General features: G+C 47.4%; 1 protein-coding gene across 3 annotated transcripts; it reads left to right on the forward strand.

Annotated features, from left to right (window-relative positions):
- The first annotated feature begins 1,459 nt into the window (after nucleotides 1–1,459).
- LOC125718127 (ubiquitin carboxyl-terminal hydrolase 22-like) lies at nucleotides 1,460–25,436 on the forward strand. Of its 3 annotated transcripts, XM_048991695.1 has the most exons (14): nucleotides 1,460–1,925; nucleotides 3,561–3,593; nucleotides 15,308–15,440; nucleotides 17,657–17,770; nucleotides 17,845–17,946; nucleotides 18,418–18,584; nucleotides 19,409–19,556; nucleotides 19,823–19,928; nucleotides 20,796–20,954; nucleotides 21,321–21,447; nucleotides 21,697–21,788; nucleotides 22,709–22,771; nucleotides 22,974–23,123; nucleotides 23,799–25,436. In XM_048991695.1, the coding sequence occupies exons 1-14, from the start codon at nucleotides 1,806–1,808 to the stop codon at nucleotides 23,839–23,841; spliced, it is 1,557 nt and encodes a 518-aa protein (XP_048847652.1). In that variant the 5' UTR covers nucleotides 1,460–1,805; the 3' UTR covers nucleotides 23,842–25,436. The 3 variants fall into 3 exon arrangements, 2 of the variants coding, with proteins under 2 accessions (XP_048847652.1, XP_048847653.1); XR_007384776.1 differs by lacking the exon at nucleotides 23,799–25,436 and having other exon boundaries at nucleotides 22,235–22,771; nucleotides 22,974–23,058; XM_048991696.1 differs by lacking the exon at nucleotides 3,561–3,593.
- Nucleotides 25,437–26,310: the final 874 nt, after the last annotated feature.

Genomic DNA, 26,310 nt, shown 5'->3' on the forward strand with positions numbered 1-26,310 from the left:
TTCTGAGTTACTGCAATGAAATTTCAGAAAAATGGACTAGTCTGGGGGGCGGCATGGTGGTGCAGTGGTTAGCACTGTTGCCTCACACCTCTGGGACCCGGGTTCGAGTCTCCGCCTGGGTCACATGTGTGCGGAGTTTGCATGTTCTCCCCATGTCGTTTTGGGGTTTCCTCCGGGTACTCTGGTTTCCCCCCACACCCCAAAAACATGCTGAGGCTAATTGGAGTTGCTAAATTGCCCGTAGGTGTGCATGTGTGAGTGAATGGTGTGTGAGTGTGCCCTGCGACGGGCTGGTCCCTCATCCTGGGTTGTTCCCTGCCTCGTGCCCATTGCTTCCGGGATAGGCTCCGGACCCCCCGCGACCCTGTAGGATAAGCGGTTTGGAAAATGGATGGATGGGTAATAATAATATAAATGTTTTATTTATATATTGCCTTTCTCACACTCAAGGACGCTTTACAATACAGGTCAGTACAATAGAATACAATAAAACAGTGCACACAGAGCAACAACAGCAACAGCAAAACAACGACCACAAGAATTCATACTTTAGTCATTTATTGAGGTATTACCTTACCGGTTTGAAATTGAAAAAAAAAACTAACCATTAGATGTCACTTTTGAACTGATTCAGCACGGTACTAAATTGCATGTATTGAAAGTTTATAGAAAACATTTTAATCAGTGTCATGGCAATTGTTGCACCAGCAATGCATGCATATAAAGCAATATTGAAAGTGTACCAAAGCAAAGTACACTGGAAGAAAAACATTTCGATACATCACACAATGAGCGGTTTTAAACCTGTCTAACCGGTGTGTATTTTATTTTCTTACGAGACTGCTGTTGTACTTGTCTTTTTCGTATGTGAGAATAGGTTCGGTGCTGTAATATAAAAGATAAATACACTTTTTTGGTGCGGAACTTTCTTGAATAAACTGATTTTTCTAAGCTTCAGCAAAGCACCATGAATGCGGCGACTTGGCACGCCCAGGGGTATTGTTTTGAGGAGATCGGCGTGCGCAAAATGTCTAGATTTGGTAGCTGGGGGAAGCAACTACAGTCGGAAGTGACGCATCACCATGCAATACTGCAGAAGCGAGAGATTTATTTTAACCAGCGCCACGCAAAGTAATCGTTGATGTGTCACTCACATCCTTCAAGACGTAGAATAGTTTTTAAAGGCTGAAAAATTTCATACCAAGGACATGCTTATTGCTAACTCGCCGAAGCTACCGGTGCTTGCCGCTTAACATGGGCTGGTCCAGATTTACTGAATTTTTTTATTGGCAGTGATGGTCTTACATTTGTCCAATTGGAGGTCTCTTTTACCTGAATTCCCGCCCACTTATACAAAAGACGTTGTTCTAAGCCAATTACAGCGGTATCTGAGCGGTAGGTGGGCGTGTCTCTGACGGGAAACTACACCCAGCGAGTCAATAGATGGTGGGACACTCTGCGCTTGCACATATAAGCCGGAGCAGGGCGGGCCTTGCAAAGCCGACCATTAAGAAATATATTAATCGGGAGAGTGGAAGAACAGGAAAGGCACGACAAACATGCACGACGATATTTAAAGGGACATTGAAGAGAATCATGTTTTTCTGAAAAAAAAAGCAAGCAGAAAAGAAAGAAAAAAACAAAAAGCGGACGCTCCATGTAGTGCAAGTTCGCTCTGGATTTTTTCGTAGTTGTTTCATTGTAAATCGGACCCATTCCTGTACAGCTAGCAAGCTAATTCTCCTGCACGCGTTTGTCAATTGCAAAAGTGCGGCTGCTGGCTAAAATTGCATGTCGCTTCTGTCATGTTTCCGGCCGGGTGCTCCCATGTGAATGGTTTTAAGGTGGAGAACTGGAAACAGAATCTGCGAGTCATATACCAGTGCTTTGTGTGGAGCGCAACTGCTGAAACCAGGAGACGCAAGGTAAAAAAGGGGGAACGCCAGACTTCAAGCAAAATGGCATACATTCATATAGACACTATACACACGCTACTCCAGAGTTTGAAGCACACATCACAATACCAGATCCTCGTTTGTTAGCTAGTGTAAGCGTCTGGATGGCCAGAGCCGCGCCAAGGTACACCTAATTGGCGCTGGCTGTCTGTTTGTCCAAGGATTGGTAACTTATGAATAAATGAATGGGCAGTCGGCAGATAAAATGCAAGTATCCTTCCCTAGTAGCTTATCTTGGTGTGGCTCAGCGTATAAATCCTTTAAGAAGAGGTGCTTATCGCTTGATCGCCAAAAGCACGTTGTTTTAACTTTGACGTCCCCAGAAAGCAGAAGATAAGTTACATGTGAAGTATGGTCGCTGCTTTAGTTTATCTGAATGCAATTATCACGAAAGGACACCACAGCTTCACGGGGAAAAGCGACACCTATTAATGATGATATTAATTGGACGAGGAAACGCACAACTGCACAGCACACCGGTAGCTCTTCCGCTTCTGTGTCTGAAGTGCATGCAGCATCTTGCATTCCTGATATAAGCAGTCTCTGGGTGGCAACATGGGAAAAACACCCAATCCTGCTAGCTGGTCAGCTAGCTGTCGAAATTTCTTATCTTGTTTAGTTGCAGCTGCGGTATTTTTCCACTTTTATTATAACATTTGATATACCTTTTGAATCCCCTGGCGATCCAGTCGGATGTAATGTGGCCAGCTGGCCGGTACGTCGCAGCCCATCAGTAATGCCCGATCGTCCTCAATCCCCCCCCTTCTTTTTTAAACCTGGGAAACCAGTGAAAACATCGTGCAACACTTTAAGTCGGCAAGCGAACGGTGCGTGTCGCTGCGGCCACGGAGCCGATGCAGAATCTCAAATCCTTTACCGTGGACCAGCCCATCCTTCACTCTACGCCCGTATTGTTCAAAAGGTGCTCGCAGCGCCATGCACCCTATCTCGCCTGTCTGTTCAACTGCTGCATTAACGTGGGGCACTATCAGGTAGCCCCCTTGTACTTTTTTTGTTAGACCATCTGTACTCTCCCACCCACGCACAATGATACACTCCCTAGGCCAAACCAATGCACCCAAGCCGCCGTTCATTCTTGTTTTTTCTTGGACACGTACAAAACCCGTGTCCTTTTGATTAAAAATAATGCCATTATGCAACTTGACTCAAATAGCTAATTGCAGGCGGAGGTTAGCCTGGAAATGTTTGTGGTTACTTTAATTAGTTACCTGCTTTCAGCAAACTTTATTGCATTAGCTGTGCGTTCGGTTGCTTGCAGTGTTGTAAATCCCTTCTCTGGTTGGGATGCCCGCAGCCAGATGTTAATGTCCTACTTTTGTCTCACTTTCTTCTTCCCGCTTTTCATCGCTGCCTCACTAACCTTCACCATCTTCCATTGATGTGGCGTTTGGGGATCCTCCGGCCCTGTTTTAATGTGTAGTGTCCACATGTTTTTTTTCCTAATGTAAATTAACCGACAGCGTGTTTTTTGTCACGATTCTGTTTGTATGGGCTTATCAAGCTTGCTGTTGTCTCTCGTAAAGGTGCCGTCAGCATGTCTTACATGTGTCACACATTTTTTTATTTTCACTGTTGATAAAATAGGTGCTTCAGATCGATGCGGGATGGACAACAGTGGTGAGTCGAAACTCCTCTCCTTGCCCTGGCAACTGAAGATCCTCCCCCGGTTTCCCCAGAAGGCTGATTACATTGCAAAACTCTTTCCCAGAAAATGATTTAACCACCAGGGTCCAGCCTAATGTTTGATCGCCACTCATGCTGCATTATAGGTATAGCGTGATTAGCACAATACTATGAGTGTGTGCTAGATCTTAGAACCAAGAGGTCCCCAGGACATGTTGGATATTGTCACTGCTTCATCACTCATCGTATGACTGTAGCTTTGCCTCACTTGTGTTTTCTTTTGTTTTGTTTGGTGCCCGTCGCTTGTCATTAATTGAAGTAGTGAATTGCAGCTAACAGGCCTGGCCACCAGCTGCCGTTGACTATGGCTTCCCCCGCCATGTGCTGCTGTAGGCACTCTCCGTGTGGACACTGCGTTCAGGTTCTCACACCTATCCCGGCAACACGCTCGTCATCCTCAGCTTCCCGGTGAAGCAGCAGCTCAGGCTCTCACGTGCTTTCTAGAAGGTTCCATGAACCCCCCCCCCCCTCGGTCTCTGATCTGTGAAACTGCACAGCTGTGTGTATCCAGTGATGGGCCGAGAGTCCCTGTGTCAGTCTGGAAATTCTGCGCGCGTCTCACGTGAGGGACTCCCTGAGCTGGATGCTTTTATGCATTTGTAACACGTTAATTACGTTCCCACTGAAGGCGAAACACCTGGGGATGAATTATAGGCACCATGTGGTGTTTTAATGTTATGGTATTGTAAGCAGCAAATATTTACAGCATATATTCTTGTGTGTCTCATAATTAATGTTTGAATACCTAGGTGGTGCTTTTTTATTTGTTTTCAGTTTTCATTCCGATTCATTTGTCTTCTAGCACTTGTACTTCTTAAGGTCATGAGGGAGGCCTGGAGCCTATCCCAGAAAGAGTAATGCTGAATTCTGGGTGCCCCCTGGACAGGATGCCAGTCCACCACAGAACATGCACCCAGTCATACATGTGCAGTGCCAGTCAGCTGACCTGGGGTGGGGTCAATTTAACCCCTAACCCTGGAGGTTCTGCTACAGCATAGCTGACTATCCTCAAGCACCACCACGCCTAATAGGTTTGGCGGTCTACACTGAATATAGTACCTCACCTCATGTGGGTTAATGCTGTTCATAAAACTCCTCTGCTGTTCTCTGGGAGATTGCCAGGCCCCTTTAGGAAAAAAAAACATCTTTCTGTTTTAGTTCTGTATTTAAAAGAATATTTTTATCGTAACAGATTTCTGTTGTGTAATAAATGATACAAATTTTGCCCTCAATTGAGGCCTTTTTTTTATAGAAACAAAATATATTGCAGTTGCAAGATTCTGGATTTGCATCTGTGATGTGGAGAGGTGAAATAGGAATGGAATAATGTCGTTACATAGGAAGTGGGCCATCTGTGTACCTCCAGCATGGGAAGGAAGTGATGTAACTGGAAGGAAACGTCCTTCTGTTTGTGTCTGCTTCACCATGGTTGGAATGATCGCTCTGGGCACATGCGGCATCGAATTTCACCTTGTGATGGAGATGGTCAAAAATGAGCGAGGAACATGGGTCCCCTTGGGTTTATGTATTGGTATTTTACATCTCTGGGTGGATATGGAAAGAGAGAAGATCTATGCAGGGTTCAGTCTTAGGGCGTCAGAAGCATTTTGAATGTGAGGGGGACACACTGGCATAAAACTAATATTTTATGTTAAATGTGGGGGTGTCCAAACGAATAATTATGAAATGTGAGGGGGACCTGTCCCGCTCAGATTTAATGGCGGCGACGCCCATGGTTCAGTCACTGAACGCTGATTGTGGCATAGGATCATGGTGTTGTCCGTTTCGTAACCCTGATCTTGAAGGCACACCACGTTTACAGTTTACAGTTCTGTGTGGGCTGTTTATGAATGAGCTCAGAGGATTCCTTCAACATTTTAATCTTCAAGTTAAAATGGAATTAAGCAGAACAGCCTAGAATGACATTTGGTTTTGCTAATCGAGTTACACCATTTTACACAATTATTAGGAATTGTAGGGTTTGGGGAAAGAGTATATGTTTGTAAACATATTTAATAACAGCTTTGGTCATAGCTGAATGAATGATTAGTCATCTAACAGTCAGATAAATTTACTTCAGGCAATTGATTCTTTATCAGATGTTGGCAGGATTATTGTAGAAATATGTAAGGCCCCAAAGTAATAATCTGTTAGTTGGTTGTGATTGTTAGATGCTTTTGATTATTATCTTAATCAGGTTAATTGAAATTAGCTGAATACAGTGGTGTTGTGCAGTGTCTCTAAGAAGCCAGCGCTGAGATGTTTTAGAACTGTGTCAATGTAACCCTGTGCGGTGTGGACTTCTATGGAGGCATGTGTTTGAGAAGCTGATGATTCCATGTATAGTGGTGCTTTGGAGTCTTATGGGCATGTCAGTCTGGTTTTGAGAGTTTGCCCTGAGCCACATGAATTGCCCTATCATCCACATGAATGTCTGTACATCTTGGCTGTTGACATTATTCCTGCACCCCTGACAGAATAATATAGCCCTTATTAATTCTAGATATCAAAGTCTTGGACACAAAAGGATGGGGTTGGGGATATCGTTGTTTATGAAGAGGCTAGAGCAGGGCCGCCATCTGTCTCGGGTGCCCAAGTCAGGTGACCGTCATTGTTTATGCTGATTGACTCCACCTGTTCCTCACGCCCGCTGCCCCTGCCTATTACGGCCCTTCTGCTTTTGATTTGATGCTGACCCCACGCCTGATGTCCCACACGCCCGGCCCAAATGGCAGCAGTGTGAGATGCAACGTGCTGTTTCCCTCCATTTTTTTATCTTCTTTACCTTTGAAAAGGGAATTCCTGCATTTGATGTACCATGTGTCTTCTGTTTTGTTCAAATTACCGCTCTGGATTTTCTGTGAGGTGTTTCTTGCACTGCTATAAAAAAAATAAAACCTGCAGCAAGTCCTACATTCGCATAACAATTTAATCCGCATAATGTCACATACGCTGCTTTTGATTGGCTGATGGAGATTCCAGGCTTAGATATTACTACTGTACTACGACCACTTCAGCTTGCTCTGTTCCACCTCTCTGCATCTTATTTTCCCCATTTCCCCCCTGCTTTTTAAAATGGCTACTGCTTTTCATCTTGGGCTTTCAGTTATTGGGTCTCCTGCTGGCTGGGGGGGGGGGGGTGAAGTGCCTTGAGGGTTTAATCTGAGTAGCCAGCGACTGGAATCCTGCAGCAGCTGTAGGAAATGCGGGACAGCCCTTTTCCATCGACATTTCCATCCCTGCTCTATCCCAGTGGTCCCTAAATCTGCAGACTTGGCATTTTGGTCATGGGGTCGATTGACCCCCCAGGTTACACTCTGGTAACGTGCACTCCCCCCAGCAGGTGGACTTGTGGTTGTCAACCCCTGAGGTTTTGCTGCTTCTGCTGTAAGCAGGAAGGCTCATCAGCTCTGGATGCTTGCCCAGGATCAGAAGGTCATCGGTTCAAATCCCATGATTGACAGAGTGATGTCATCGTCGGGCCCCTGAGTGAGGCTCATAACCCCCATTGCTCTCGGACGGTCTGCCCTTGCTTTCTCTATTGTATGTCACTTTGGATAAAAGCATCTGCTAACTATGTGCGAGCCTGTGTATTCCAGAACGTCCCACACGGTTCAGATTTTACGCTTCCCCATGAGTTTGCCCTGCATCTTTATGAATTTCATGTTAAGCTGTCTTGCTTCCTCTTGCACGCGTGTTACATTTTTTGTGGGATGAAGAGCGGCGTGGTTTGGCGTCTGCAGAGTTGTGTTCGCCGACTGGCCTCCGACTGTTTTCCACACGTCGTTGCTGTAAGCCGATATGAGGACTTTTATTCAAATAGAGTCTCTTCTGTCAAACGAAAATTCGTTGAGCGGTCACGTGGTGGAGTGGACAGTGTCCCGTGACATTGTCCTTCATTTGTGAGCAGGAAAGGTTCTCTCCTCCAGTGGAATCGTAGATTGGAGTACATGTGATGTCAGGCAGACATGGGCGATCCCTTTTGGAAGGACAGTGAGGTCATAAGTTGGGTATTACTGGCCGCAGATGAGGCTTGGGTGATATTACTGTAATACAGTATACTGTGGTATTTAGGGTGTACTGTGGATATTTGATATCTCAGTGACAAAATTGGGTGAGCCTGGGGGGGGGTCCTCTCAATGAAATTCCCCCAATGTGCTCAGTAGATTTTATTCCCAAGATTTCAGAATACCAGAATAGCGTAGCTTTCAGAAAATCGTGTACCACAATATAACATCTGGATGGTGTGAAAAATGAGATGCCAAACTACTGCAGAGCATCGTCTCCTGGGAGCTCTGACATCATGACGGTGGATATATGGTTAACAAACAGACACTGAATGTCTTTATATTTCAGTTATGTAGAATTACGAAATTTTGCCATTCCGATGGAAAAAATAAGCCCACTAGCTAGAAGCAGCAAGGTGTTTGCTAAATGCCATTAGTTTCATTTTGCCTGAATGAAACCGATAATCGATAGCAGGCCTCTGCCTGGGACTCTTTATATAAATGAGGGGAGGAGGTGGACACACACACCTCAGACATACTTGTGAGTGCATAATAAGAGTCTCCACTTCTCTGCTGTAGTGCTGTTAGTGTGCCACGTTTCGTAATGCTGTTGTATATTTGTGGCCCAGGGGACTCATGTGTGTATTTTGTGTTTTCCAGGGATCTCTGTAAGGTCTTTCTGGTTGGTTGCTTTTCTCTAACCACACAGCAGCTGAGGTCAGTAGATCAGGTTTGCATATGGTAGTCATTTATGGCATCTCAAATGTCGGTAAGCTGTCCATTCCTCTATCATCCATAGTGTGCCAGGCTGTATAGGGCATGAGGCTGGGGTGCGTCCTGGATGGAATGCAGTTGCATTCACGCATACAGTGGGCAGTTGAGAGGCTGATTAGCCTAGCTATATCAGAAAGTTTCACTCAACATGCTCTTGGGAGTTTTACTTGCACAAAAATGTTCTGAAAATGAAATTTAAGTGGTTCAGAGAGAGAACCAATCAGAATGTGGAGGAAGTGGGTCCAAGCAACTAAAGGTGGAACTAACCAATCAGATCTTGGTCTTGTCCTCTCTAGTTGTTAGTTCTTACCTCCTCTACATTCTGATTGGATCAGAGACATTATCAATGATTTTTTTTTTCATTCTGTCCTCAGAACATTTTTGTGTAAGTAAATCTCCTATGAGCACTGAACATGAGTGGAACATGCATAATCCACACACACGGAGCACAGGTGAGATGCAACCCCCCCCCCCAACTTCTGTAGATCCATATCTGAGAAAAGCAAGTGCATGTGTATGAAGGCAACAGCCCCCAGGCCACTGTGCCTGTCCTCCATTCACTAGCAGTACCGTTATCGCTGGGGCTGCCCACTCTCCTCCGGCAGGCACTTCCTTCGCACACAGGATGTGCCATGCAGGCACGCGGAGGAGCTGGTCTCGGCCGTCAGAGTCCCTGCTTACACTGCCGCATACTTTCAATTCATTTATTCATTCCTCCGTTTTTGCTCTCTCCAGTGCAGTGTGGGGTTCACTCCCCCCCTGAAAGTAGACACAAAACCTGCTTGACTAAGATGGGCCCAATGGTGGGGGGTGTGGGGGTATGGGAGCTGGAAAACAAACACTTTGAGTGCCTCTCTCCCCGGGCACTGCTAACGAGAATGAAACTCTCAGCTAATTAGCCGGAGTTCTTTCTCCACTGAGCTTTTTTTTAATTCCGTAATTGTTCATTCCAGCATGCTGTACTGTCCTCTTTCTCTGGAAGTGGTGGTCAGTTTGTAGGGGGTTGGGGTAAAGGGTAGGCCCCCTGAAAATCAAGGCTTCTATCTTTTCCACCTTGGCACTTGAAATGCTTACCTCAGTGACAGAGAGGCAGAAGGCCCTGGTGAAAATCTGCATGGTTTGACTCAATAAGGAAATTATTGGGGGGGGGGGTGGCGGCACGAGCGGAAAGCAGTGACACATGCGGCCTACGCAGACTCGCGTTTTTCAGAAACCTATTCATAATTTACGGTTATATGAATGGTTGAGCAGTCTGAGCCGTGACTTGGAAATTAATAGCTGTCATGTATATTTATCTTGCTTGCTCTCGTATCCCCCTTCGTTATGTATATTCATTTCTGTTCATAAGGGATCTGAAAAATGTTAAAGTAACAAATCTTTTTTGGAAGAACCAGATTAGCGGATGAAATTTATGTCCTGGTTTTCACCAGATGGGGTTTGACCGTGGAAGGTGTCATGCCTTTAAGTGACAGTTGTGGGGAGTGGGGGTCAAGGAAGGCCTGATTGGCCCTGACAGCAGAGGCATTAATTGGGGGGGGGGAGGAATAGAGGGCAGCGGTTCAATTAGGTTCTAATTAGGTTTGGCCGAGGTGTTGATTGGATTCTGGTCTTGCGATTCTATATAGAGGAGAAAACAAGAGGAGAGTGCAATTGGCTGTTGTCAGAAATTAATAACTGTCCGCCAGTGAAGTTTTACTGTAGTATGAATATATATTTCTGTCATATCATGTTTGAGTGGATATTTCATTTTTCCTTTAAGCACCAATTAATGTTTTTCCCCTTTTACAAAAAGAATGAACATTTTTGGTGTCTGGAGCTGCTCATTCCTGGTCCCAGAGAATTGCCACCCTGCAGATCTTGGGTGCAGCCCTAATTTAACACCTTACAGATAAGCATTGGAGTCAGCTATGTTGAAACTAAGATGGCTCTAAAACTGAGGTGCTACTGAAGGGCCTGATTGTCTGTATCAGCTGTGTTAATTGAAGATTGGGTGACACACACACACAGGTCATATGTCCCTGTCACTGTGGGCTGCCTCAATTAATTTCTATGGTCATATAACCCTAATCTTAACCCTGTGGTGACCCTAACCTAAACTTAAGCACAAGTAGCCAACCAAAATGCAAAACTTTTGGCCAGATGTTCAGGAGAGTTCAGGTCCAGAGAGTACAAATCCAGACCAAGATTTTGTTGCAACCAACCACTTCAGTATAAAGAGTCATAGTCACAAAGGACTCAACTGGTAGGTTGAAACAAAATCTTTACTCCCTGGACCTGAAATCTCCACCTCTCTCTCTCTTTTTTTTTTTTTTTTTGTTTGTTTTCATGGATTTCTATGAAATTGAAGTTTTATGTTTTGGGGACCAGAATGATAGACATTTATTTATCTAAAACCTGGCAGGTTTTCCCTGATAACACCCCCCCTCACACACACACACCCACACACGCTCACACACCACTTACTCTGCATATCCCAGTTGATGCACCAAAGGGTCCAAAACACTGGGGGAAACTGCTTTCCAGTTTGTGTTGATGAAATTTGTCAATGCATTTCATGTTGAAGGCATGTCAGACCACCAGGGGGCAGTATGACTGTGTTGTTGAGCCTGTCTCTGACTAGCTGACGTCCTTTTCGCTCTGTTTGCTCTTTCACTCGGACTGGGGACTTGGCCAACCTCCGTCAGAAGGTGAGACTAATTCCAGTCTCCAGTGGCCACTTCTCTGTGGGCCTGACTGTTCGGGGGGAATCGTTCTCCTGCCCCTGGAAGCTTCTGTTCCCACTGTCGCGGCCCAGAGTGATGGCGGCTGGTCCCACCTCTTGCTCTCTGGTAGTCATTCACCTCATGTGAAAAGAGGCAGCGCCGACACTCAGTCATGTGCATGTCTTGCTGTTGTCGAGGTAATGACTCGCTTGGGGCATGCATGCAGTTCTTTCACTGTTTTCGTCAGTCGACAACTGCACGTAAGTGTGGAAAGCATGGAAGCAGCGTGAAACCAGGGAAGGTGGAGATTAGACTGAGCTTTAGGGAGGTGAGAACAGTGACACATCGTTCAGGTTTTAACCTGTCTTTGTGTGTGTTTTTTTTTTTCTGGCAGTAATGGAATTATCATGCTCTGCTGTTGAACCCTTGAGCTGAGTATAAGATTTGCCCCTGAAACATGCTTAGCATCTTATGAATGTGCTGCTTCTTAATGTTACTGTACCACCCCCCGCAATCCAGTAGGATAGGCAGTTTGGAAGATGGATGGATGGATGTTACTGTACGATTTGAATGGGACAAAAATATGCTTCTGTTGTATTGTGAGGGAAGTTGCTTCTTCAAACAACTTTATCAAATCAGAGGTGGAAAGTTCTCTGTCTAAAGGCATCTCTGTCCAACCAATCAACCCGTCTTTAAAATGGCCTTTTATATTCCAGATGTTTTTTTTTTCTCCCCAGATGTTTGATTATATCGATTACCTTTGTAGATGGTCTATCTCTTGATTTGTATCCATATTTCTGGTGTTAGACCTGTCTCAGCTGGTGACCTTTGTCGGTGTGACTTTTGCCTTGGCCAAAACATCATGCTTTCCGATTCATCTTTGTGGTTTTGTTTTAGCCCTTGGGTGGTGCTCTGGCACTTTGCCCTGTGATGACACAGGCTCTTTGGCACCCCATCCTTGCCCCAGGCCTGCTTTCGCTAATCCTTGAGGTCACAGATTGACAATGGACCGTGCCACCCAATCAGAGTCTTGGACCGTTACCTGCATGGGGATCTGTTTCCTTGAGCATCGTGCTTCCAAAAAGATCACCTCACTGTCAGAGAATATGGGATGGAATCTGTGCATAACTGTGGGAAGAAATGTAGTTGTTTTTACTCCTGGTGGTGTGAGATGCTGGGTCTGATACTGCCTTGTAAATCGAGGCACCAACCCTGAAAAGCTCAGGATAAAATATTGGCATGGCAACCAACCCCCCCCCCCCACTGCAACATGTTCCATGTTCCTGCAGTGCAGTGAGTGGCAGTGAGTGATATCGGTCTCTGAGCGTGTAATCCGGCGGAGCCCCATGGCCCCAGGGGGGTTAACAAAGCCGAGCCGTAATTAAAATGAAAGCAGGGAAGTGTGAGCAGGACATTGAAAAAGGAGGAAGTTATTTGTGACACGCCTGCCAGCTTCCCATGTCCTTCGGATCGCTGTGGGTATGTCTCAGCACCATCCGGACTGGGAGCGGAGCCTTATAGAAGGCCTGGTGCTCCTTTGGTTTTCACCGTCCGTAGCGGTTGTTTTAATTGAGCGGATTGTCCCTTATCTGGGGCGACTAGCGTAGCCAGAAATTCAGAGACAAACCACCTGAAGTTCTTGGTTTTCCTTTGGAGTAGAACTATGTAAGCACCAGTCTCTCTAATGCCTTGGTAGAGCCTCTGATTCTCTTTGAACTGTACATCCTCCTAGTCCGAGTAATTCAGACCAACTGAGCTTTTGTTTGCATATGTTTACCTAAGAAATATCACGGTGTCGTAATTTTCTCCGGTACGCTTGGTGAGTGACGTGCTGTTGTTGGGTTTCCTGCCTGCGTGTCCTGACTTCATCGGGTAAGGTGCTTCTGATAATGCGTCTCAGGATGGCTTCGTTCTCCTGGAATGTGAAATGACGGAGCCGAAGTGAATGTGTAAGCAAAACAGAATCATATAATGAAACCTTCAAGCTTGAAGTAAGCTGTCCAGAGATCCCTCCCTCCCCCAGCCCTGCCCCCCAGTCCTTCTGACCAATGTCTGATCAATACGTGACCTAATAGGACATTAATGCCTTATGGAAATGCTGACACTGAGAATTAAGAGGCTGCAAATTGGATTTTTAGACATAGTGGGGATGGGTGGGTGTGGTTGCTGATTGTAGCAATATCAGATCTGCTTTTATTCCTTATCTGTTTTTTAAATCTATTCCCTATTGAGCCCTGGTGCATTGTGGATGGCAACACGTTCTGTCGCAAGCATTTTCGGGCAGTGAAGGGGCCAAAAATCCCGGAGTTAATGGGAGATTTTTATGGGAAGTGTTAATGGGAGGGACTCTTGTGTACCTTTTATTCCTTGCCGTCGTGTTCCGTGCTCCCTCCCTCCTGGCCAGTCTGTCCAGATTGCTCCCCCTGGTGGAGTGTGACTGTAGCACTTGCGGCCACATTCGACAGTCAGCTGCACCACTCGGACCCAATGGCATGCTGCGAGTGTAATTGATCTGTGCGGTGTTTGCGGTATCGGTAATGAGGCTGGGCTCGTCGGTTCTTCCCTAACTGCTTCTTGGACGTATCAGGGCCCCACCCATGAAGAAAGTCAGGCTGCATCTGTGCAAGATCATCATTGCCGGCGGCTTCCTCTCCTCTCCCCAAATTCCGCATCCCTGCGGTCTTCAGTGGCGTCCTCGGAGAAGCTGCTTATCCTCAGCATCCTTACGCCAGCAGGGGGAGCTGCATCTCAGTCAAGATATGTCAATCAGTTTTTTTCATTAGCACTAAGCTAATGTGTTCGCAGTGGGCATGTCAGTTAATGCTCTGTATTTATTTTTGAACCTCCCTCACTGGCGAGGCTTGAGAGTTTTCATTTTGTCTCACAACATGCCAGAAATGCTCTATAGTGTTGCGGGCCATTTCAAGTTGTCTCCAGTAGTAACATGCATGTGTATGTCTGATCTGTTACCGAGACTGACAGTGTTTAATGTGAGCCCTGCCAGAGTTAAATGACAGCTGATGTACTCGGGGCCCTTGCAGTATCTGGATGGGGGCTTCCGGAAGGGTGCTACCATCGGGCAGGTCCCTGATCCGGCGAGGAGGGCAACATGATCCTGGGCAGGCTGAGGGAGGCGCTGCTCAGCCAAGCTTCTGTACAGGACTGAGCTTCTGCCTGGAGTCCCCTGGCTCTGTGGGTGTGGCCTTTGCAGAAGGTTTTGCTAGTCAGGCCTTTCCCTCAGACCGCCTTCCGCATAGGCTTTTTCTCTGCCCAGATTACGTTTCCACCTAGAACCGCATTCCTTACTGTCTGACCCCTACCCCCCAGCCCCCCCAATTCCATTTTACTTTTTTTTTCTTTTACTTAACCAGCATTTTCTGATATGGAACATTGTGTCTCTGGACGTGCTTCTGTAGCTCCACAAGCAGAATGTTGCAAATGATGCAAAGGTTGTAGGTTTGAATCCCAGGGAGCACTCATGGATTGTAGAGGGAAGGGTTACTGTAAGTCCCTTTGGGTGATAAGCGTCAGATAAGTGATTGTAAATGAACCCAACCAGACTCTGAGCCTCGTGAACATCTCTGTCCCTGAGAACCCTAATGCCACAGAGGGAGGTAGAGGCTGACAGTGGGGAGTGTCACCCTCATCGGGGCTCTGGGTGCGGAGATGGCGCTCGCATCTTTGCAGTCTCACGCGGTGTCTTAAGGGAGCGTGATGCCGAGTGTGATGCTTACGGACACTTCCTTCATACACGCTTACATAAGTTCATTCCGAATGATTTAGCATCCTGAAGTGGGATCTTAGCTGGCCCGTTGCCGGCGAGGAGCTTTTCACACAGCAGGCTGATCCTCGTTACCATTAACCACCATAAGGCCTTTTGCTTTGCCAGGTGCCTTTTTAGCGCTGGTGTCTCTAAATCCTATATGACGCTTATGGACAGTGTTTCAAGGAGCAGCAAGCTGACTGCAACTGTGTTCAAAACAGTGGGCCGTAAAGCCATTACCTCTCTCACATGACTGTCACAAAATCTGAGTCTTAAACATTATGAAGATCATCTCTCAACCATGTCTTTCACTACCTTTTCTTTCAATTTTGTTTTTTTTTTTTTATTATTTGTGTAATCTTTTATTGACTGCCTCCCGCTTCTCCCTGTTGCCCCCTGCAGGCAAGGTCATGTATCTGCCACATGTGCGGAGCCCACCTGAACAGACTCCACTCCTGTCTCTACTGCGTCTTCTTCGGCTGTTTCACGAAGAAACACATCCACGAACATGCAAAAAGCAAAAGGCACAACCTAGGTGAGAGAGGGCCAGCCATTAAATTTACTCTAGTGTTTCCAAATCCAGTCCTCAGGGACCTAAAGACAGTGAACCATTTTGCTCCCTCCCAGCAAATGTGAACTGTCTGGTAGGGAGCTTGGAGGGAGCAAAAATGTGGATCTGATGTGGGTCCCACATGGACTGAAATTCCATATACACATATTCAGCCTTAAATGATTAACCCTCTTGTGAAGAAACACTAAAATGACAGGGAAGGAAAATCCCTCATCCAGGCACCACTGGCTTCTCTTCTCCAGATCCCCTTCAGAGCCCAAAAGTAGCGAGCTTGGGAGGGTTTCTCTAAGTGCTGTATGTAAGTGTGTTCCTATTCGCAGTGGCTAACAGCAGTTGTGTGAGTTGCTAATTATCCACAAAGAGACCAGTGGTGGCAGACATTATCCTGTTGTGCTGAGGCAAGTCCCTGGGGAAATCACAAGTCGTCATGGTGATACCTTAGTTCTTGCGTGATTGGCCTGTCCTTTTTCCCACAATGCATTTCACTGTCGGGGGAGATTGGTGGAAAGGTCAGAATTTCTCATCACGGCCACTCACCTGTGCCGTCCTGATGGTTTTGCCCGTTTTAGTGAATCACCCACAACTCAAACACCAAGGGAAATCCGAAATCCGGGCAGCACAATCTTAAGATGGCCCAGAAGAAGCCAGTTGCTTTGCAATGTTTTTGGCGACATGCTACAGAGAAGCAAAAGTGGGCAGGATGATTGTGTGCTGCCTGTCAGTGCCCTTTTCCCCAGCTGGAGCCGGGGGTAATTGGGGATCAGTAATGTAGACCCATTAGTGATCTCTTTGTTTCGTATGCCTGTGTCAAAAGCTGCTTAGCAGACTAATGATCCTGGGTTCGTATAATCGCATCACATTAAGCGAAGGGGGCAGCCTTGGGCTCGCCACTGGCTCCCATTCTGGGTGGCTTCTGGTGCATGCTGGGATTCCTGTGCAGCGGCATTATCCGTGCGTTGCTTGCTCTCTCTCTGCCCCCCCCAAATGAAGAACGAAGGGCCTGATAATTAGGTGATGGATTTACACAGTATCCCGGATTCAGTAACGGATAAACGGGTTGGAAAATCGTATACGAGAAGGCTAAGATCACAATTAACGGGCCATGTTTAATCAAATTAGTGCTTTCTCCGGGCTGTTGTCCTCATGGATGTGCCCGCCCCTTGCATTATCCTACCTTATTTTTCTGTAGCCGTATTGTTTTGGTGCCTTATTTTCCCGGTTCCCATGGTTACTCAGTCCAAGGCCTTCCTGTGGCTGCTTGTCCGTGTGCAGTGGAGGCCTACCCTGGCTCTGCATGCTCCAGCTTCACACCAGTACATGAACATTATTGTGGTGTCGGTAGGGGGGTGCAGGGGGGTTCTTTAGCATGCACATGCAGTGCAGGGCCTCTCTGCAATATTTATGTACTGGGACTGGCACTGCTTATGTCGCCGCCCTGCTGCCAATTTGCAGCCATGGTGACTAATTTCACCCTAAACTGGAAATTGCAGCTTCCAAGAAATGTAACAAAACCATTCCCCCATTTAGGTAGTTTTTATAGGTTAAAGAAACTATACTGGGCCAATTTCTTCTGTCAGCAATGCAGGCACCTGACTCTGTGTCAGGGTGATGTGTCTTGCGGTGACATCAAGCTATAGCGTGACAATGGAGGGTTGGCTTGAAGGTTGGATTCCCATGTCAAATTTTTGCAGTGCTGCCAGGGCCTGCTGCAAAAATGTCTCTCATTTGGCCAAAGAGCAGCTTTAGATGCAGGATCACCCATAATGCTCTCTGATAATGGCTTTGCTCATTGGTTGACAGCAAACCCTTTCTGGGGTAACCTTATGGTAAAGGTATGTTGTACTAAAAGACACTGCTCTAACCTCACCCCCACACGCATTTGCATGCTGAACCTCCTCTTTTGCTGTCCTTCACACATTGTCTTAGTCTGGGGAATTAACACGGGGTCTCCACTATGGTGGCGTCGTCATGGCAGCAGTACGTGGGTAGCATGCATGGGGGCTTCCTGAGGATGAGGTAAAGCCAGCAGCAAGGCGTCGTTGTACCTGTGTGCTCCCCTGCTTATTTCTGCCTGATGCTTTTTCCGGCGGTGGGGAGTACACAGTGGGAATGGCGCGATCAGCCAGGGATGAGTGGAGGCCAATAGCTGTTCCTGACTGCTGCTGCTCCTCCTCTTCCAGCTATAGACTTGCTGTACGGCGGCATTTACTGCTTCGTGTGTCAGGACTACATTTACGACAAGGACATGGAGCAGATCGCCAAAGAGGAGCAGAGGAAGGCCTGGAAGATGCAAGGTGCAGCTCGAAACCCTCTCTGTACCCCCCCCCTTTCCCTGGATCATTTCACTCATCTCTCCCCCCCCCACCAGGTGTCGGTGAAAAGTACTCAACGTGGGAGCCAACCAAACGAGAACTTGAGCTACTGCGGCATAACCCAAAGCGTAGGAAGATCACTACCAACTGCACTATTGGTGAGAGCTCCATTTGTGTATTTGTGCCCCCCCCCCAGCTTGGGACCTGGGTGTGAGGCTATTCTAGCCCACAACGTTTAACCCCCCCCCCCCCGGTTGGGTGCCCCCTCTCCCTTCATCTAGTACTCTCCATCCCCCGCAGCAGGGCTGGCCAGCTGGGTGTTTCTGGACCTGGTTCAGAGCCACACTGCGTTTCACCTGCTTAGCAGAATCTGGCCAATCGCATGGGTCTGGCTGTGGCCGTCATTACGGCTTGGTGTCCCCCAGGGACATGCTTTGGGGGGTCTGTGGGGGGGGGATCCTTTTTTTAGCAGGCTGGATGTTCATCACTTGGGCTGTGGGAACTAGGCTGGGTGACGTAATAGTGGCGTGGCAGTGGGTCGTGTTCTTGGAGCTGGTCTGCTGGCTAGTAGGGGCTGGATCCCCAATTTTGTGCACACCTAACGGCCCGCCCCTCCATCTGCTGCACAGGTCTGCGGGGCCTCATCAACCTAGGCAACACATGCTTCATGAACTGCATCGTGCAGGCGCTCACGCACACGCCGCTGCTCCGCGACTTCTTCCTGTCCGACCGGCACAAGTGTGAGATGCAGTCCGACTCGTGCCTCGTCTGCGAGATGTCACAGCTCTTCCAGGAGGTGGGTGCCTGTTTTCCTGTGCCTGATAAAGTATTGTGAGGTTATTGTCTGCACTGCATCACACGAAAGGCCCTCAGGTTCCGGTGCTTAGAGTGCCCCCTGTTGCTCTCTCACAGCACTGCTCTATCAGTATATATACCCACTTTTGCATTTAGACTAATTGGCTACGCCTTCCTACCTTCCTGCTAAGCCCCTACATTGCATTATTTTCTTTTCTCCATCTCTCCATTTCTTACTTTCCCTCCTGCCTGCCTGCCTTGTAAAAATAAAAGAAAAAATGCACCTGCATGTTCTAGCTGTTAATTGGCTACAGCTTGTACCTCCAGTATGTGGGGGGGTAGAATTGTGGCCCTGTGATTGTCATGAGGGATCTCTGTGGAGTGTCCCTCCCCACTCATAAAGGGTTCCATTCTGCACCCCCCCTCCACCAAAGCAAAGAGGGTTTGGGGCCGTTGGGTCTGAGAAAGTCAGGGTGGGTGTGGAAATGGGGGTGGCTTAGGTCCGGTGCTGCAGTTTCACCGCTCCCTCATGTTGTGACGGTGGGGCTGGGGGGGTCAGGAGTTGCAGGCAGCCACATTATGGCCTTTCCTCCCAATTCGCCCCAGCATGGCTTTGCTTTCAGCATGGTGGGTAATCCTGCCTCTAATGCAGTACCCTGGCCAAATGAGATGTTTTTGCAATAGGTTCCAAGATGTGAAGTGGCCATTCGTGTGCGGTTTGAGGATAGAGGATTTGAAGGTGTGACCCTTACCACTAGGGGGCGATCTTGAGGCCATGTTTAGGGTTTATGCTGCGCCAGTGTGACGTTTTCCCCCTTCTCCCAGTTCTACTCCGGCCACCGCTCCCCCCACATCCCATTCCGCCTGCTGCACCTGGTGTGGACGCACGCGCGCCACCTGGCTGGCTATGAGCAGCAGGATGCTCACGAGTTCCTCATTGCCGCCCTGGACGTGCTGCACCGGCACTGCAAGGGTGAGTGACCTGTATCACCGGGAACCCGCAACAGGATGTTTAAAATCCCCGTCATACTAGTTGGTGTCCAAGATATAGCACTGTGGTGGAAACAGGGACTCGGTAGCACTCATACCACCCACAATTCATTACACCTGTGACACTTGAGAAAGGTTTGGTTGGAAAGAACAAAGGCCCTTAGAGGAGAGTCCGGCAGCGGATGTATGTGTCGTCCTTCAAGTGTTACGGCATTTTTTGTGCCCCCGATTAAAATATTTTTTACCCAGGTGACGACAACAGTAAGAAGACCAATAACCCCAACCACTGTAACTGCATCATCGACCAAATTTTCACGGGTGGCCTGCAGTCTGATGTCACCTGCCAAGTCTGCCAGTAAGATGTGCTGAGTGGGGCGTGCGGGAGAGTCTGAGTGTGCCAGATCTGAAATCGTTTGCTCTGCCTTCCATTTGATAGGGTCTTTGATAAAAACTCACCTGTACCCTAGAAAAATCTGTCGCTCTCTCTCTCTGCCCCTGGATTAAATCCCTTGTGAACAAAATGCTTACTTTCCCTCTATCACACTTTAAAAGTAGTGTGCACTGCGGTCTTAACTAGCACCCTCAAACAAAAAAACGGTGGTTCTCAATCCTGTTCCTGCCCCCCCCCCCCCCCCCCCAGAATATTTTGATTCCAATGCTACCTCAGTCAGGCTCAGATGGTCCTTAATTAGCTAATAATGAATGTGGCCAGTTGAAAGTAGTGTGGGTTGGAATGAAAACATTCTGGCGGGGACAGGAACAGGATTTTAATGCATGGCTTTTTTTGTTTGGGGGTGTTGGTTTAGACCGCAGTGGTGCTCAGATCGACAGTTCTCTGGCCAGACGAATGCTACTGCTCGCAGTGGAGGCTAGAAATCAGCCGGGTCATTAAAGGCACAGCCAGCTTCTACATCATACTGTTCTGGCTCTGCACCATCTGTGCAGTGTTCCTTTTATCCTGCCATCTTGTGGACACATTGGGTACTGTAGCTCCATGACTCATTGGCATAAATGTTACCTAACGTGCCACTGATTCCAAAACAGAATTAACAGTACCAGAATTGGCCTAACATACTGCCCCCTTAATAGCCTGCTATGCAACACAGCACATATAATTAAACAGAAGGAGACATGTAAGAATGATCGGGCGTATGTCTTGTGATCGAGTGGATGATGAATGCTGGCCTTACTGCATGACAGACGCTTCTCTCTCGTTATACAGCGGTGTCTCCACGACAATAGACCCCTTCTGTGATATCAGCCTGGACTTGCCAGGGTCCTCTATGCCCTTCTGGCCGCTCAGTCCCGGCGGCGAGGGAAACGTGGTCAACGGGGAGAGCCACCTCTCAGGCTCCACAACACTCACGGACTGCCTGCGGAGGTGGGGCCCCGTCTCCTGCGCCAACTCCTTCAGTGGGATTGCTGTACTTTCTCCATTCATCAGCGTACAACATTCTCACATGTGGTTCAGTCTGTTTGAGGACCAGGACCCACACACTGTTCACACTTGTAGCTATTGACATTTTCTTTCATATTCATGAACTTCATGTTCCAAGGATCCACAAGATCCCTGTAGATCCCTAACAGTAACACACCTTGTTCACCTGGTCACCTAATTGGTGAGTGTCCTTAGAGCTGCACCTTAACCTGAATCTTCAGTCTGCTGGACCCTCAGGGCCCGGAGCTGAGGATTGTCCTGCTAAGCGCCTTCGGTGTGCAATTGGTGACGCGTGTGTGCCCCTCGCAGGTTCACGCGGCCAGAACACCTCGGTAGTGGCGCCAAAATCAAGTGTGGCGGTTGCCATAGTTACCAAGAATCCACCAAGCAGCTGACGATGAAGAAGCTGCCCATCGTGGCGTGTTTCCACCTCAAAGTGAGTTCTGCCATTGCCATGGCGCCTGGAACGGCTGCTTCTGTTTACATTCCTAAGCTTTGCCGTTAAAATCTGCTTAAATGTCAGTCACTTATTTATTCCTATTAAAGCACACAGAGCCTGGGTTTACATCATCGCAGCTTTGCTTCTCCTTGTGAGTCATGCTCGTATTTAACTTCTCCTCTTCTCCTTCTTTGTTCTGTCGCTTTTTTTTTTCTTCTTCACATCCTCCCTCTCTCCCCGTGGCAGCGCTTCGAACACTCAGCCAAGCTGCGGAGGAAGATCACCACCTACGTGTCCTTTCCGCTGGAGCTGGACATGACGCCCTTCATGGCCTCCAGGTGAGCAGCCTTGAGCTGGGAAATGCCCCGATTTTGGAAGCCTGATAGGACCTGGAACATTCTCTTAGCATGCAGGATGGACTCATTACTATGGCCCAGTCAGTGTTACGGGGGGGGGGGTGGGGTATGGCTAATAAGCTGCGTCAATGATCAGAAGGTTGCCAGTTCAAATCCTAAAAGGCAAAGCACTTCCACCGTTGGGCCCTTGACCGAGGCCCTTAACCCTTGCAGTTGCTCCAGAGACTGGCTGACTCTGCTTTCTCAAAAATGTGCGTCTCTTTGTAGATAGCATATGCTTAACAAATGAATAAAGTGAATGAAAGTGAAGAGTCTGGTAAATAAATGTATCTGTAAGGCGGACCGTGTGAGGTATAGTGGAAGTATGTTAAATGGTTCATGTGACCCCCCTTTCCTACTGCTCCTTATATAAATGCACCCCAATCTAGGCTGCTCCCCTGCCGCATGCAACAGGCTCCAGACTCACCGCGACACCAAACAGGATAAGCCCAGATGGATAAGTTTGACTGGGGGGGTTGGAGAGGCATCCACACCACATGACTGACGGGGGTATTTTCTTGGTTTATATGGCTGCCATTAGTGGACAGCAGCTTGCCGTATCCCCCAACTTTGTGGCTGCTGCAGGTGGATTTTTCCTGGCTTCTGGTGCTCCTGGGGGAGGACATCTGATAAAGAGAAGTCATAGAAACACTGACTCCCTCATCATGTATGAATTCTTGTCTTCAATTGTGACAGGAAAGAGACCGTGTAAAGGAGTCACAGAAATGCTGTGACTCCCCCATGATGTGTTGATGCCTGACTTCTGATGGTCAAGGGGGAAGCCATCTGGTACAGAGGAGTCACAGAAACGCTGTAACTCACCAAATGCTTTCTGTCCTTTTTCTGTGTTTGCTGTTCTGCAGTAAAGAGAGCAGAATGAACGGACAGTACCAGCAGCCCCTGGACACTTTAAACAATGACAATAAGTAGGTATTTCCATCTGGCCGAAACTGTTGCCTTTTATATCGATATTTGGATCAATGCGCTACAGGTGGCAGCATGAGGAAGTGTGTAGGACAGCAGTCTCTGCATCTGTCATACAGAAAGTTGCTCCTGCTGGAGCAACCTTCTTGAAAGCCAGGTGAGCAGTGGAGGTCGCAGCCCTGACTCAGTGTCCCTCTGCATCAGGTACTCGCTATTTGCGGTCGTCAATCACCAGGGCACCCTGGAGAGCGGACATTACACGAGCTTCATCCGCCAGCACAGGGACCAGTGGTTCAAGTGTGATGATGCCGTCATCACCAAAGCCACCATCAAAGACGTGCTGGACAGCGAAGGGTGAGCCCCCAGACGTCACCTGGGGGGGGGGGGGGGGGGGGGGTTTAAGGCTTTAAAAGGCTTCCTCAGTCTGCAGGGCAGCCTCTGTATATGTCGGTGTGGGATGTCTGTCTCTGAAAAAGCATGTTTCGTTTATCAAAGAACTCCATCCCTTTATAGAGCATAAAGGAACCAAATAGATAATATTTTCACTGATGGCTGTGTCTCTTTACCCAGCATGAAACATGTCCAATGTATTATTTCCGTTGGGCCAAAACTAAGCATCGTTAGTCAGATACGTAAAACGCACATGATGCAATGTAGCAGCACCACAGAGAGATGGAAGAGGGGGATGATCATGTCTGTGACTTACACAAAAATGAGGGCAGAAGGAAAAATGATTGGTTCAGAGAGGTAACCAATCAGACTGTACAGGAGGCGAGTCCTTGTTTAGAAGCTGGTGGAATAGCTGTCATTTGTTTGTGATCACAATGCAGGATAAATGGGAAGTGTGTGGCTATGAATAGCAATTAATTTTGAGTCAGGATCCCTAAGGGAATACATTTTATGATTAAACACTACTTAACACAAATCAGCTGGGAAGTCTTGCCATTCAGTGTTTAGGTTTTGGTATAAGTTAATGCTTTTACTAATTAATTTGTAGAAATTTGACTCGGTGCTGTGTTTTACCCACAGGTATCTTTTATTTTATCACAAGCAATTCCTTGAATACGAGTAGCTTTCATCCTGAGCCAGGGAAAGATGTATCCCAAAGGGAATGAAATGCAGTGCACAGACCTACCTGGAACTTGAGCTTAAGACCGTTTTTCAGCTGCCGGCGATCAAACGGAACACAACAAGCAAATCATGCAAATGTCCTGCAATCCTGCACTGAGCTGCTACTGTCCGTCTGTTTTGGAAGAGGAAGGAAGTTATCAGGACCAGCCGAGGTCCGGCAAGATTTCACTTCCTGTATCTGCTCCAGGCACCGAAATGGATGTCGGCAGACGGATGGATGTGTGGAGCTGCAAGTGGGTGCATCTCACCACCTTTTACAGTATTTTTCGGACACACCCCCCACCCCTTCATGGTGCTCAAGATCCCACTGACCAAACATTGTGGCAATCACAATGGAATGGATTGGGTTTGTGTGTGCGCGTGTTTTTTTTTTTTTTTTTTATGCTTGATCTTATGCATTGGTGTCTGAATGCACAAATCTCACAGTGTAGTATTATGAATGTCGCAAGATTTTCTTTTTTTGTTTCGACAATGTACGACATGAATTTGTTTATGAAATACTGTATGAATCTATATCTATTTTTACAAAGAGAGAGAGAGAATTCCTTGTGGGAGAGCAGTTCCACCAAGACAGTGTTTATTTCTGTGCAATCCGTAGATCCAGGCTGGGTGGGGTCCTTTCCGGATGCTAAGGCAGTGGGGTTGCTACTCAGCGATAGGGACCCGAACGCATCTCAGCTTCCCCATACCCCTTTTCAGTCCCTAATTGCCACACACCCCCCCCCCCCCCCATCTCTCATTCACCAGAGTGCTGTCATGTTATGGTACTGATTTAGTTCATGGGTGTTAATTATATATGATATTATATATAAAAGAATATAATATTATATAATATTTGTGAAGATGTTTTGGTATTATGACACTAGTGATGATGATGATGATGATGATTCGTAGTATTAAACGATTTCACCTAAAACAAAATATAACAATTAAGGAATGCCCCCCCAAACAAAGTATTTTAGCATGCTGTGGAAGACCTTTCTGGGTTCGAGCCCTTTATAGAAGCACATTTCAGTGGTTTAGACTATTGCCTCTGGCCCCCTTTCAGCTCGCTGATGAGGTCTCAGGGTGTGAAATATAACTATTTCGGGGCCCCCTGTGAATATCACCACTAACGGGTGAGTATGCCATCCTCTAGAGCCCACAGTATGTATCATCTGCCACAGGGGCCAGCATCTACCGGCTGTATTCTTCTGTTACATTTTGTTCTGTGTTTGTGTGTCCAGGTGAACCGTTGATGCGCATGGACTTCTTCACATTCATTTATCGATCCTGCAGTGCTGCAGCAGTGATGCAGCACGACTGACTATGCAGTATTGTGACATGATACCGGGTCAGTCACATGACACAGTGCTGCCCTGGGCCGCTGTAGCCTGCATGTCAGTAGGTTTAATTGTAATTCTGTCACCTGTTATATTGCCACAATGGGGCAATGTGTGTGTGTGTGTGTGTGTTCACACTGTACTGGAGCACTAGGGCATCAGGCACTCAACAGAGGGGGATGGGGAATCAGCCTGTCCTTATGTCCTGGGGGGGGGGGGGCTGTGAAGGACAGTTTGCTGGAATTTTGTGTCACCGGCCTGAGAAAAGATGTTCAGGGAATGAACTGAAGCTTCTCCATTATTCATATTTGAATTATTTTAATTTTTTATTATTTTTTGAAGGAAAGCTTTGTCTTTTGTCTCAGTGATTAAAAGCAACTTGGGGAACTGGAATAAATCCCACATTCCTGCTCTGTGTCGCTTCCGAATTCCTTTCCTTTGAGCCCCCACCACCATGCCCTCTGCCATCCGACACTGCTATGCTGGTATTAACACGTGTGGGCAAGGCGCAATGTTTTAGCCGCACTTCTACCAGAATGGAGCAATGGACTTGACTCAAACAGCCCAAATAAAAATAAACACACCCCCGGCCTATTTTCGGTCCAGCGGACCCAGAGGACCGAGTGAGAGGCGACAGGCAAACCGTTGTGACATCTGCACAGCTGCCTTAACAGGTGTGAACTGCGATTACCTGTCACTTTGTCACCATGACGACAGGCAGCCTGCATCCTCCTGGCTGGTAATGAGATGCTCCTGTCATTCGATGGACACTTGGAAGATCACCTCGCCGTGCACGTGGCGCGCAAGGAGCTGGTGAGTGAATGGTGCTGAACCACACCCTGACCTCCGTTCCCGGCCACCCTTCAGAGGACCACACAGACACCGCTAATAGGAGTTCCCCCTATGATCCATGAGACAGACGGCCCAAAATGTATACTGAGGCACTGTCTGCGGGCCTCTGCATCATGGCTTGCTGGTAAGCATGGGTGCATACCTGCAAAGCGTTGAATGAAGGCTGTTTGTGTTTGTGAACGTGTTATCAGCAGTAGTCAGATCTACAGCTCCTGAAAAAATTAAGACACCAAGCA

Source organism: Brienomyrus brachyistius, chromosome 22 (assembly GCF_023856365.1).
Source record: "Brienomyrus brachyistius isolate T26 chromosome 22, BBRACH_0.4, whole genome shotgun sequence".
Taxonomy (NCBI): Eukaryota; Metazoa; Chordata; class Actinopteri; order Osteoglossiformes; family Mormyridae; genus Brienomyrus; species Brienomyrus brachyistius.